This window comes from Oculina patagonica, unplaced genomic scaffold, assembly GCF_052425735.1.
Source record: "Oculina patagonica isolate OP01 unplaced genomic scaffold, crgOcupat unplaced163, whole genome shotgun sequence".
Lineage (NCBI taxonomy): Eukaryota > Metazoa > Cnidaria > Anthozoa > Scleractinia > Oculinidae > Oculina > Oculina patagonica.
In genome coordinates, this window is record NW_027557663.1 from 1 (window position 1) to 14,308 (window position 14,308).

At 41.8% G+C, this 14,308-nt stretch overlaps 3 protein-coding genes across 3 annotated transcripts; all 3 read right to left on the reverse strand.

Moving 5' to 3' along the window:
- Positions 1-1,583: 1,583 nt before the first annotated feature.
- LOC144640001 (uncharacterized) lies at positions 1,584-2,993 on the reverse strand. Its single transcript, XM_078499249.1, has one exon. It carries the CDS (start codon positions 2,991-2,993, stop codon positions 1,584-1,586), a length of 1,410 nt encoding a protein of 469 aa, XP_078355375.1.
- Positions 2,506-4,322, reverse strand: LOC144640002 (uncharacterized). The gene is made up of 2 exons (XM_078499251.1): positions 3,341-4,322; positions 2,506-3,208 (listed from the first exon to the last, which is right to left on the reverse strand). Exons 1-2 carry the CDS (start codon positions 4,320-4,322, stop codon positions 3,021-3,023), a joined length of 1,170 nt encoding a protein of 389 aa, XP_078355377.1. The 3' UTR covers positions 2,506-3,020.
- Positions 4,323-4,554: 232 nt separating this feature from the next.
- Positions 4,555-12,965, reverse strand: LOC144640003 (uncharacterized). The gene is made up of 2 exons (XM_078499252.1): positions 11,717-12,965; positions 4,555-6,239 (listed from the first exon to the last, which is right to left on the reverse strand). Exons 1-2 carry the CDS (start codon positions 12,963-12,965, stop codon positions 4,555-4,557), a joined length of 2,934 nt encoding a protein of 977 aa, XP_078355378.1.
- Positions 12,966-14,308: the final 1,343 nt, after the last annotated feature.

The window sequence follows — 14,308 nt, forward strand, 5'->3', positions numbered from 1 at the left end:
TCAGTGTTCACACTGAAGGGACATTAAGCAGGGGGGTGTAGCGGGGACATGTAGCAGGACAAAGTCACAATATGTGCACACGCAAGAAAATGTATCGGGGACATTGCATGTCGCTGCGACAGGTCACAGGTCTTGTTCCCACGTGTGGAGACCTTAATTAACTCACCTCAAATGTGATGCCATTTTCCTCGTTGACTTTCAGCGCATACCTTTTATAACCGTCTAGTTCATCAGTGAACTGAATACACTTGGTATCCTTTCATTTGACCTTCTTTATCGTAAATCCTTTGAGTTATCAAATACACAATTACTGAAAACTGCTGGAAACAGTTCGGTTGTTGAAATTCAACTAACTCGCCTGCCATCAGGCGGCGACGGAAGATAGGAAAAAGGCGAACTCCAGAAAGCAAACTTTAAAAAGGTGCACTACTTACTCGTTTTAGGGTTTCTTGTAAAACGACCACTGCATTTAGCCTGAGGTCGCCCGCCGATAATGTGAATCTTTAGGAGATTTCCTCTGCATCCACTTTCTAGCCTGTAAAATGACTGAAGGCTGACAGGAGATGCATTTCTCTTCCAGCTTGATCGGACTTCAACACGTGCAAGCAAGCAAGCCACCACGATCTACCGATAAAAAGTGATTTGTGATTGAGATCAGTACCATAACTAAAAGGTCTAAAAAAAATCAGGAACCCTGCGGAAAGCGTAACGTTCTTCAGTTATAGTAGGGAACAGTATACAGGACGTAACGCTACGAAACAAATAAAACTGTCTAAATTAATAAGAAAAGGAAGGACTCTTGAGTTGACATGCAAAATAGAAGACAAGTAGAAGACAAAAAATTATAAACCATATCATATGTATCACTCAGTAGAACCCGATATTGTAGCTGCCATAAGGCGAAATAAATTCTCGCGACCAGTAAACCACACAATAGTAAACTCTCACACAGTAAACAGTATATTTAGATTGAAGTTCAGTGTCTTTAGCGAGGTCTTTAGCGAGGTTTAAACTGAAAAGCAAAATAAAGAAACTTATAAAGCAAAAATTACAAGGTAGCGAAAACGAACTATAAACAAACTTACATTTTTTTGGCGCTGTGGCCGCGAAAGTGGTTATCTGTATAAAACAGGCGAAAACTGCAGAAAACTGCGCTACAGCTCGTACAACACTATGACGGAAAACTAACTAAACGACGCCGTGAATTTAAATATAAAAGTAAAAACAAAAGCTAATGATGTAATAGAATTCCTAAGGGATCTGAAAGGGCGCGAAATATGTAAGATCCAACATCCCGGCCCCAAGTGCAAGATAATACGAGTCACTTAAATATACGCTTGGATCTTAACACCATCTGATAACGATGCAAAAATAGTCACGCAATGCAATTGCGCATAAAAGACTGAGTAAATGTTTATTAAATGTCTCTTAATTTTTAGTGTCCATGTCTTCTTTGCACGAACATTATCCTTCAACAAGAAGGCAAAGCTTGTCAACAGGCCTTTCATAAACAGCTGACTTGGTGCGGATTTTCACCCGGCGAACACAACCTCTTTTATCTGGGAAGGTTTCGACGACTCTTCCTAGCGGCCAGGAATTGCGATGCGATGCTTCCGTTGCAACCAAAACAACATCACCAACAGCCAAATTCCTTTTAGGGTGCACCCACTTCTGTCTAAGTTGTAGAAGGGGAAGATATTCCTTGCTCCATCTTCTCCAAAAATATCAGCCAAATACTGGACTTGTTTCCACCGACGGCGCGAAAGCAAATCTTCTTTCTTGAATAAACCAGGAGGTAAAGGGATTTCTGATTTGAGCAACAAGAGGTGGTTGGGCGTCAAAGGCTCCAAGTCATTTGGATCACTCGACACAGTCGTGATGGGTCGACTATTCATGATGCTTTCGACTTCGCACATTAAAGTGGCTAAACTTTCATCATCAGTGATCTGCTCTCGTAGCAAGGCTCGAAGGATCTTCCGAATGGTTCGAATGCATCTCTCCCAAATGCCCCCAAAGTGAGATCCATACGGTGGGCTAAAGGACCACTTGATGCTCTCCTGCAACAGAGAATTGTGGATCTTTTCCTGATTCCATTCTGAAATAGCCTCACGCAGCTCTCGCTCACCACTGGTGAAGTTTGACCCGTTGTCTGAATAAATTTCCTTCAGTTGGCCTCTCTTGGTAATGAATCGCCGCAGGGCTAGCAGGAACGAGTCGGTGTTTAGACTGTGCGCTATCTTGATATGTACAGCTCGAATTGCTAGACATGTAAAGATTACGCCATATCTCTTTACGAGGCAACGCCCACGACGGACTTGGAAGGGCCCAAAATAGTCTACGCCGACTGATGTGAAGGGTGGCTTGTCAGGCAAAACGCGGCATTCTGGTAAGTCGGCCATTTTCTGCTTGCATAGAGGTGCTTGACGACGACGGCAGCTCACGCACTCAGCTAGAACACTTTTCACAGTTGAACTTCCTTGAGTGATCCAAAACCTGTCTCTAGCCAAGGCCAGGACGTGTTCTCTGCCGGAGTGTCCGCAAATCCTGTGATAGTGGTCGATTATCAATCTGGTAGTGTGATCTTCTTTCGGGAGAATAATCTGATTCTTTGACTCTGCGGGTAGAGAAGCTCTACGCGAACGGCCTCCAACGCATAAGAGCCCATCAACAACGATCGGATCGAGCTTGTACAGGCGGCTTTTCTTCTTGACTGGTTTCTCGGGATGATTAACCTCCTCGGGGAAGGCTCTTCTCTGAACATGCCTTAGAATTTCTCTCTCCGCTCTCTCCATCTCTTCAACGGTGATGTATTTGGGAACATCGTGATTCAACTTGTTGTGTTTACTCCTATTTAGAAGGTTTTCTCTGTAACGCATGAGCCAGGCGACAGCCTTCTTAAGGTGGTTCCAAGAAGAACATTTCTGGAAATAATCCGAGAGACAGCTGCTCAGCTTCTTTAAAGAAGAAGTGCACACTTTAACTTCCGTTTTCATCTCCGGATCTTCGTCGGGGATGACGCTTTAAAACGCCTCTGACTGCATTGGCCACATGTACTCAGGTTTCCAAAGAAATTCCGGCCCCGTCAACCATCGCTCTCGACGAAGGAAGACGTCGGCTGTCAAACCGCGGGAAACGTCGTCTGCAGGGTTCTTTTCACCACTGACATGCTTCCATTGATGAGGCTCAGAGCCATCGCAAATAACAGCGACCCGATTGGCCACGAAGGTGTGATACCGAATCGTCTCGTTCTTGACATAGCGCAATACTGCGGTGCTATCTGTCCATAAAACGGACTGGGCGTCGATTGGAATCTCTAATTCTCTCCTTAAGACCTTGTCTTGCTTGACAGAGACTGTTGCGGCGGATAACTCCAGGCGTGGAATCGTGATCGATTTAATAGGTGCCACACGTGATTTCGAACAAAGGAAGGAGCAGTGCACATCGCCTTGTTCGTTGGTGAGACGAAGATAATAAACTGAACCAAAACCGGCCTCGGAAGCATCTGAAAAATGGTGTAACTGACTTGATGAGATAACACCGAATCCAGCAGGCTTAACACAGCGCTCAACAGAAAATTGTGATAGTTTGGGAAGATCCGCCATCCAACGCTCCCAGCGAACTTTAGACTCTGAGGGAATTGGGTCGTCCCATTCTAGCTTGATGCGACAAAGGTCCTGAAGCAACCGTTTAGCTGGTAACACGAAGGGTGCAACGAGACCCAAGGGGTCATAAACAGAACTGACGACTGAAAGAATGCCTCGTCGTGTGGGTGGTTTGTGCTTAATCTCCACTTTGAAACCGAAGGTGTCTGTTTCCACACACCATTTGACACCAAGAGCCCTTTCAACTGGAAGGTCATCCTTGCTTAGGTCAAGAGCTTTTACTTCCTTGGCGCGTTCAGCCTCGGGAATAGTTTCCAGGACTTGGCGACTATTGCTTATCCATTTCGTCAGTCTAAAACCGCCTCTTGAAAGCATAGACCGTAGGTCACTTGCGTGCTGTGAAGCCTCATCAACTGATGGTAAAGATTTAAGACAGTCGTCTACGTAGAAGTTGTTCTTAACTGTGCTCACTACCTCCTCTGGAAAGTGTTCACTGTTGTCTTCCGCAGTTTTGCGCAGGGCAAAATTGGAGCATGCAGGAGAAGAGGCGGCTCCAAATAAGTGTACAACCATCTGGTATTCTTCAAGCTCACCTTCCAAGTTGCCATCAGGCCACCAAAGAAAGCGAAGATACGTAGTATCCGCTTCAGCTACTCTTACTTGATAAAACATCGATTCAATGTCTGCCATAAGTGCAATTCTCTCCTGTTGAAATCTCATTAGGACTCCAAATAGAGTGTTCGTTAAATCCGGACCATTGAGCAGCAGATCATTGAGCGACTTGCCTTGATATTTGGCAGAACAATCAAATACCACGCGTATCTTCCCGGGCTTATGCGGGTGGTAAACGCCGTGGTGCGGTATGTACCATTTCACGTCACTGGATTTCCGCTGGAATTTTGCGGGCGAATCCTTTGTCTATAATGTCCGCCATGAACCCCTTGTAGTCGTTTTACAAGTTCCCATTGCGTTGAAGCTTCTTTTTCAGCCAGAGAGCACGCTGCATGGCTTGCGGGTAGTTGTTAGGTGGTGGTGCATTACGATCTTTTAAAGGCAACGCAATTTCGTAGTGTCCATCTTTCAAGACCACGGTACTCTCCAGCTCGGACATGAAACGGATCTCTTCTTGTGACATTTCAGGTTTGTCCTCAGCGCTTGAATCACTGAAACCGCTATCGTAGAAATTTCTCACCATCTGATGAAACTCAGGATCGGCTTTGATGAATAAACTGGTGGCATGCGGGCCTTCGTGATAACGCCCTAGAGGACCGTTCACAACCCATCCAATACACGTTCGCGAGGCATAAGGGCCACCATCTTCACTGTGCTTCACTTCCAAAGGATCGAAGACTGTGGGGACGTCACAGGCAATGAGAAGACCGATTTCAGCATTAACTTCAGGTAGGTGTACTCCGCACAAGTGCGGCCATTGGTCAATGTCACGCTGAGCAGGAATGTCCCCTTTTGAAATAGGTATTTCTGGTCTCGTGTAGAGTGCTGGCAAATCAATTAGGTCGTTTTCATCCAGATCGGAAATGACAAGATCTTTCACAACGAAGCTGTCTAAAAGACTGTTCTTCTTTTCCAACGTTGTCAAGGAAATCTGAGTTCTCGAGCCACTGACTCCTAACTGCTTCATCAAAGATTCTGTACAGAATGATGAGGAACTACCACTGTCCAAAAAGGCGTAGGTCATCACTTGTGTTCTTGTCGACTTCGACCAAACCTTAACTGGAACAACAGCCATGCCTATTTTCGAGCGGGGTAGGTTAATCATCGCGTTACGGACGCGCGCAGACTCTTCGGTGGGCGAGGTACTTGTAGACGGAGTATCAGTCGGTCGATTTCGACTTGCAGTGTTCGTGTGAAGGATTGTTAGATGCTTTTTGCCACAGTTAGCAACCGTACATGTTTTCTTTTCCGGGCAAGCTCTTGCTGTATGGTCAGCGGACAAGCAACCAAAACAAAGGTGCTTAGATACGAGGAATTGAATTCGATCCTGATATGGGAGGCGCCTGAGGGCATCACAGGTGTCTAAGGCGTGCCCAGAGTTACAGTACGAACACAAGACATCCACAGTTGAGGGGGCAGATCCAAGAGGTGACACACCAGTAGACGGGGTCTGAACATCACTCATTTGCGCTCCAGCAGGTGGGTTCTTATCACCACTCACTTGCGCACCAAAACTCTTTTTCTTCTCGTCAGGTTTCTTCGGCGGACGACTACTTCGCGAGCTCTGTTTAGGTTTCGCATCTTCAACAATTTTCCCAAACACGGGATTGTCGTTCACTCTCGCTTCATTTTCAACGAACTCCGCAAGATCGCTAAACGAAACGTTCCTCTCTTCAGTTTCCATGATACGGTCTACCAAACGCGCCGTTTGGTAGTTGAAGGGCAACTTCATAATTAACTTCTGAATGGTATCAGGCTGTTCGAGCTTTGACAGGTATTTGCTGCTTACCATTGCGTTTTTGCACCTCATAAGGAAAATAAAAAATTTGTTCAGGGAGGTGCTGTCCTCTGGTTTCACCTCAGGCCAATTCAGTGCCTTGCTTTCATAGGCGGTTACGACGCGATAATCGTCACCAAACTTGTTTTTCAATAGCCGTCGAGCGGTGGTCACGTGATGCCGCGGTTCTGAACACACGCTTTATCAAGTGCTCCGCAAAATCAGCACTTTATTTCAAAATTAACTAAGGAACTACCAACTTTTTCGACCATTTTATTTGCTGGCTTGTTGCGTTAAAGCATGCCCGACCCAGTGGACCCAAAAACTGAGAAAAACAAGAGCGAGAAGAAAAGGCTCAGAGTGAGCTCAACTGAAGACAACGAAGACAGCGACGCCATTGTTGAACTGACGGTGTCGGAATTTCAACGCATCATCACCAGAGTTACAAAAATTGAGGAGGAGGCGAAACACCGCGAGGCACGTATCGCTCATCTGGAGAAAGAATTAATACTGGCCAAAGAAGAAATTAAGAATATTAAAACCACATCAACAGAGCTTGGAGAGTCTCTCCAATTCACACAGAGGGAACACGAAGAGGTTTTCGAACGCATTAACGAGTGCGAACGCGAACAAGCTGCACACGACAACGACATAATTAAGCAAGAAATCTATAGTCGCAGATGGAATTTGATATTCTACAAAATACCCGAGCGACAGGAGGAAAACTGCAAAGCGTTGGTTAAACAAGTTCTCATTAAAGATCTCAAAATGGATCCGTCAGAAGTACAGTCAGTTATGTTCTGCGGTGTTCACCGTTTAGGAAAACGCAGCAGAGGTCGAACAAGGCCCTTAATTGCCCGCTTTACATGCCGTGCCGACAGAGACAAAGTCTGGAAGCTACGACGAAACCTCAAAAACTCTCATGTAAATCTCGGAGAAGATCTTCCGAAGCGCGTCCAAGATTTGAGAAAAGATGTCCTAGTCCCGGCTATGAAGAGAGCGAGAAGAGATCCAAGAAACAAAGCGCATGTAAACGGGGACAAACTTATTGTCAACGGAAAAGCCTACTTTCATTTCAACATCCCTGCCCGCTGGCTAAACGCCGAACAAGAAGATCAAGACGCGGAACATGACGAAGAATCACCGGATATAAACGCTTCGGCGACAGACTTTACATACGAAACAACGGTCGAGTAAGTACTAACTTTCACGAAGCGAACCTTCGTAACACTTATCTACTTATTTATTTGTTTGGTTCCTATTTAAAAAGTAGACCTTTTTTTCCTGTGCGGAGCACCGCTAGATTTTGTCTATAAAATATTATTCCTTGATGACCAACACGCACACCGATTACCGAATTTGCGTTCAGGCCTTTAGAGCCTATTTTATTTTACTTAAAATTATTTCTCGTGGTAATAGTTGTTTCAATGTTTTTGTTCTTTGGCTTTTTAGTTTTGTTTGTATATCATATACTGCTTCCACCTTATGCAAATTCTACCAGATTCATCAAATACCATCTGAAAATGCTAATTTCTTTCTTACACCTTTGCAAATTTATAACCATTCAACAACTATGACGAATCAACCTACTTTTCCTATCTACAAATCCCCAAGAGGAATGTTGTCAAAGGTACATCATGTTTTCTGGTCTTCAAAAGATGCCATTGTTAATTTTTCTTTGGAATATTCACACTAAACCTGAAATGTCTCTCTCTTAATGTAAGAGGGCTAAATAAATCGATAAAAAGACGCTCCATCTTTAGGTGGCTTCACAAACAAAATAAGGATGTTATCTTTCTTCAGGAAACGTACAGCTCCAACGAAACCGCTAAAATCTGGGAGACAGAATGGGGCGGAAAAGTTCTTTTTAATCACGGAACATATCACAGCAGAGGAGTAATGATCCTATTTAACCCCAAATTAGATTGCCAAATTGACGAGGTAGTCCGAGATAAAAACGGAAGGTTTCTTAGCACAAAGATCACTCTTGATGATTGTCAAATCGTTTTAACCAATGTTTACGCTCCAAACGACACTAACCAACAAGTTCTCTTTTTTAAGGAGATTCAAAAATCTCTCAGCAAGTTCGCGCAAGAGAAATTTATTATTGGTGGTGATTTTAACTGCGCTCTTTCACCAAGTGACAAAGAAGGAGGGAATCCTACTTCAAAAAAACAATCCGTCATTAAAGAAATCGATAATTTATGTCACCTTTACAGTTTGTGTGACATTTGGCGCTCCTTAAATCCGACTGCAAAACAATTTACATGGAGAAACAAGTCTTTTAAGGTCCAGTGTCGCCTAGATTACTTTCTAATATCGAAAGAGCTTAGTAGCACTACAATCAAATGTGATATTTTGTACGCTCCAAATACAGACCATTCTGCGATACAATTACATCTATTAAGCGAAGAGTTGAAACAACAAAAGGGACCTGGCTTTTGGAAATTTAACTCTTCCCTTCTTGAAGATAAGCAATACGTTTCTGACTTGCGCAAAAACTTAACAAACTTCATAGAAAAGTACCGAGACGTTGAAGACTTAGGCCTAAAATGGGATCTTGTCAAAATGGAAATTAGAGGTTTTACTGTCAAATTTTCAAAAATCAAAGCAAGAAGAAGACGAGATGAAGAAGTTTTCCTCCAAAAGAAAATCAACGAATTATTTACAAAAGCCGAAAAGAATAGAAACAACAGGCCAATAATTTGTGAACTTAATTCTACTCGAGCTCGTCTAGAAAAAATAATGGCACTTAAAACTCGCGGCACCATCATCAGGAGTCGCGCAAGATGGCATGAACAAGGAGAACGCAACAACAAATATTTTTTAAACCTTGAAAAAAGAAACCACTCCAGAAAGTTAGTCTCTAAACTGAAGCTACCGAACGATTCTGTCATAACTAACCAGTTTGACATTTTAGAAGAACAAAGTAAATTTTATAAATCGCTATATACCTCGCAACACGCGGAAAATGTTAAGAAACCGGAAGAGGGCGTTTTCTTTAATCCCAGCAACATCTCAGCTTTATCGGACCATGAACAGGCTCTATGTGAAGGTTTGATTACAGAAAATGAGGCTTTCAAAGCACTCAAAGAATTTGCAGCAGCCAAAACTCCGGGTACCGATGGTCTGTCGACTGAATTTTTAAAATTTTTCTGGCCTGAGCTTAAATCTCTAATTGTTGAAAGTTTTAATTATGCTTTTCTTAACGGTTCCTTGTCGATATCCCAACGACGAGGTATAATTTCGCTTATTCCCAAAAAAAATAAAGACAAAACCATCCTTGAGAACCTAAGACCAATATCTCTTTTAAACGTTGATTACAAAATTCTCACTAAAGTTTTGGCTAATCGTTTAGAAAAGGTATTACCTAAAATAATAAATCCCGACCAAACCGGTTATGTGAAAGGGCGATACATTGGAGAAAATATCAGATTGATCCAAGATTTGATGTTCCATTTGGATAAAGAAAATTCGCCTGGCATCGCCGTTTTTGTCGATTTCCGGAAAGCCTTCGACACAATTGAGTGGAACTACCTGGAGAAGGCTCTCACACTCTTTAACTTTGGGCCCGATTTCCTACAATGGTTCAAGACTGTATATTCAAATATTTCTAGCTGTATTCTCAACAATGGTCACGCTTCTCGCTTCTTTTCTTTAACTCGTGGAGTGAGACAAGGCTGTCCAATATCAGGCCTTCTTTTTGTTATTGGTCTTGATCTTCTCGCAAGAGCCATCAAAAATCACGATCTTATTAAAGGAATTACAATAAGAAACCATGAAATAAAAACCACCATGTATGCAGATGACACCACAGTCTTTCTTAGCGATACAGAATCTGTTCCCCATTTACTCGAACTGCTAAACCAATTTAAGGTTGTCTCCGGCCTAGAAGTCAATTCCACCAAAACCGAAACTATGTGGCTCGGCAAATGGAAAAATAGATGTGATACACCTTTCAATTTTAAATGGCCCGTCGACCCGATCTGCGCTTTAGGCGTCTTCTTTTCCTACGACACCACAAAAGCGGATAAGCTTAACTTCGACGAAAAGTTGCGAAGTATGGAAAAAGTTTTGAATATTTGGAAAAATAGGAAACTGACTTTAATTGGCAGAATAAATATCGTTAAAACTCTAGCCTTATCCAAATTAATTTTCAACAGCTCTAACCTCAGTTTACCAAAGGACTTGCCTGACACGATCAACAACATGATTTTTAATTTTATTTGGGAAGGTAAACCTCCCAAAATAAAGAAAACTACAGTCATAGGACAAAAAAACAAAGGCGGCCTAAAAATGATTGACTTTAAGGTAATGGAAACCGCTTTAAAAATCTCATGGATTAACAGGATACACCAAAACTCTTCCTCCTCCTGGAAAATTCTCATTGAACATTTCTTTAGGCAACATGGCGGCCTTTCTTTCCTATTAAACTGCAGATACAATTCAAGGCAACTTGATCTAAACAATGCACCACCCTTTTACCAAGTGATATTAAAGCATTGGCAGGAAAACAAACATATTATCTCAGAAGACAATATTAAACGGCAAAATGAAATTATATGGAATAATAAAAACATCTTAATAAACAAACACATGATCTATTTAAAACAATGGCACCAAAGCGGCATTACCTTTATTAGCGACTTGCTTGATGATGATTTTGGTTTCTTATCGCATACCACATTTCAACAAACTTTTCAGCTGAAAATCCCGTTCACAACTTATTATGGTCTAATAAACGCAATTCCACCAAGCTGGAGATGCGAAATCAAAGCAGCAAAAGACCAATTTGAAAACGAAAATGCGTCGCAAGAATCCCCTTTATCCCCTTTACGCAATATTATTAACACCCGTTCTGTTTATGCAGCTATTACGGATCATTACTTCCAACCCCCAACTGCTGAACAAAGACTTCTACGGTATGGTTTCTCCCAAGAAAGCCTAAAAAATGTTTACAACTTCCCTTTTGCAATTACGATCGAAACAAAGCTTCAAATCTTTCAATATAAAATCATCCATAATATACTTCCTACCAGGTATTCGCTTTTTCGTATGAATTTATGCGACTCTGAAACTTGTCATTTATGTAAAACGCAGCCGCAAACATTGCCTCATCTACTCTACCGATGTCCAAAAATTTCTAATTTCTGGACTGCATTTCAAAAGTGGTGGTCCGAAAAACAACAAAATACAATTACTCTTTCAGAACGCGATATTCTTTACGGCTGGCATGACAACGCCATACAAACAAAAGATATTTTAAATTACATATCACTTGTAGCTAAGTATTATATCTTTTGTACGACCCAAGACTGCGATGATGTACCTTTTGACGGCTTTCCTCCTTTTCTAAAAAACAGATTGGATACTCTACAACATATTGCAGTTAGAAATAAAACTATTAACAATTTCGAATTAAAGTGGAAAGACTTTATGTAAGCTTATTTCCTTGTTTATTTATTTTATATTTTTTCATTTACTTTATTTTCCTATGTACCTGTACCTTTATTTTCATATGTAAATTGTAACAGTTTATAAACTACGTAACTTAATTGTAACTTACGTCTGCTCTTTTTTTTTTTTCTTACGCTGTAACAGTTGTACAATGTTAAAATGGCAATAAAGATATTAAAAAAAAATAGCCGTCGAGCTTCTTGGTAACCCTTGTCCGGTGGAAGAAAATGACATGAACGAACAAGCTCTATAACATTGCCGCTGGTAAACTGTTTGAGATAGTATAGCCTCTCATTGCTATCTGAGGTTTTAGTCTCAATGATGTTTTCAAATGCTCTGACGAACGGGCCGTACTCTATTGGATCACCATCGAAAACTGGAACTCGCTGCTGGGGAAGATTACTTTTCTTCTGTTGTGTCGCCAGCATTTCCACGATTTTATTCTGCTGCCGCTGAAGGTCGTTTTGGTGCTGATGAAGCTCTAGCATTTCATTGAAAGCCCTCAAGCTCGGCGACGATGAAGCCGCAGAGTGTTCAGATTCTGCGGGGCATGCTTTCTTGTCAGGTAATTCTGGAAGTTTGAACAATTCATGATCAGGTAATTCCGGATCAACGGTAGAATGGCGGCCATCTTTGACTGGTAATGGCTTATTTCCCGTGACGCTCGGTGTTGGAACATTTCCCTTGCTTACTTTGGGCACAAAAGTTGTCGGGCACGGCACAAACGAACGCGGGTCGGCTTCCATGATTGTGGCTAAAATTTGTTGTTTGGCTTCGGACTTAGCGATTTCGGTTTCCAGTGTTAAACGCTCTTGCTCTTGTTGCAAACGAAACCTTTGTTCTTCTAACGCTTGACGTTTCTTAAACGCAGCTGCCTCTGCTTTCAGCTCCGCGATACGAGCTATTTCCTTTGCTCGTACAACCGTTAAGGATGAGGTACTGCTTCTTTGTGAACCACTACGATTCGAACGACGTGATTGTCTTGTTGAAGACTTAGAATAGGTACGAGAAGCGATCTGACTCGCAGAGTCCTCAGGGTTGATTTCAGAGTTTAAGCTTAGCGATAATTCCAAACTTCTAATCCACTCTCGAACCTTTTGACAGAAGTTGTCTGCTTGCGAAGACTCGTAAACAAATTGTTCCTGACATCTTGTCACGCTTGTCTCGTCTTGAAGATTCGACAAATAAGTAACATGAGCCTCCTTAAATGCTTCGAATGCAGCCATAAAACCAGGCATTTTCTCCTTCACAAGCTGAATGTTCTCCTCGTATAATAACAGCGCGTCAATTTCGTTCCTCTTCGAAGTTACAGCCGAAAGATAACCCGATCTTTCCTTTTTGAGACGACGAAGTTTCTCAAAGAGAACGCCTTCCTGATCAAGATGTTTACTCGGCACCCTCGTGCGCGCGCTGACACGAACGCCAGGATCATCGGGAACTTCTTCGTTCGCATCCATTGTATCCAGGTAAACTCAAAAATTTTAAACTTATGTAGCTGCCATAAGGCGAAATAAATTCTCGCGACCAGTAAACCACACAATAGTAAACTCTCACACAGTAAACAATATATTTAGATTGAAGTTCAGTGTCTTACTGGTCTTTAGCGAGGTCTTTAGCGAGGTTTAAACTGAAAAGCAAAATAAAGAAACTTATAAAGCAAAAATTACAAGGTAGCGAAAACGAACTATAAACAAACTTACATTTTTTTTGGCGCTGTGGCCGCGAAAGTGGTTATCTGTATAAAACAGGCGAAAACTGCAGAAAACTGCGCTACAGCTCGTACAACACTATGACGGAAAACTAACTAAACGACGCCGTGAATTTAAATATAAAAGTAAAAACAAAAGCTAATGATGTAATAGAATTCCTAAGGGATCTGAAAGGGCGCGAAATATGTAAGATCCAACAGATATAACTGCAGTATGCCAAGGGAGCAATAAAATAATATCGTTATATTGAGAAATCGTTATATCGAAACTCCCGATATAACGATATGGCCGTAAAATAGCCGAAAATATCGTTATATAGGGGTTGACCTAACTTGAACTTTTTTACTGCGTATAATGATCACAAAATTTACAAATGTAACGATTTAAGCACGCATAACATAGTACAAATTAAAGCTGTTGACACGTAAGAGATTACTCGATTTCATATACTGTCATGTTATTATATTAAATTCAATGTTTTGCTTCAATTGTGACTCTGTACTGACAATATCGTTATATCGAGAAAGATTTTACGTTAGGTCCGCTAAATTCTCATCGTTATGTCGGGAATATCGCCATATCATATCTAAGATCGTTATATCGGAGTTCTATAACTTTTGCTAGGACATAGAATATTCATCGTTATACCAGGAATCTTATCGATATATATCGAATATCGTTAAATCGGGGTTCCACTGTACTAAGGCCCGGTTCAGACGCCGTACTTTTCATGAGCCGAACTCGAATTTGGACCGACCCAAATTGACAAAAGTACGCCTTTTGTTTGATTCAGACGCCGTACTTTTTGGCCGTTCCGAGGCCGTTCCTAATACAGTTCCAATAAAACCAGTCAAAATACATTATAATAATTTATGAATTAGGATCGGCACATGAAAAGTACGGCGTCTGAATCAAAGCCGTTCCAAAGGCGTTCCACAGGCGAAATTCTCGGCCAAGCCAGGCGAAAAGAACGGGTGAGCTGTTCCAAATTGAAATAGCCGATCTAATTTGATTCAGACGCCGATCTTTTCATGTACTTAATTCAAGGAATTAAGTTCGGCTCATGAAAAAGATCGGCGTCTGAACCGGGC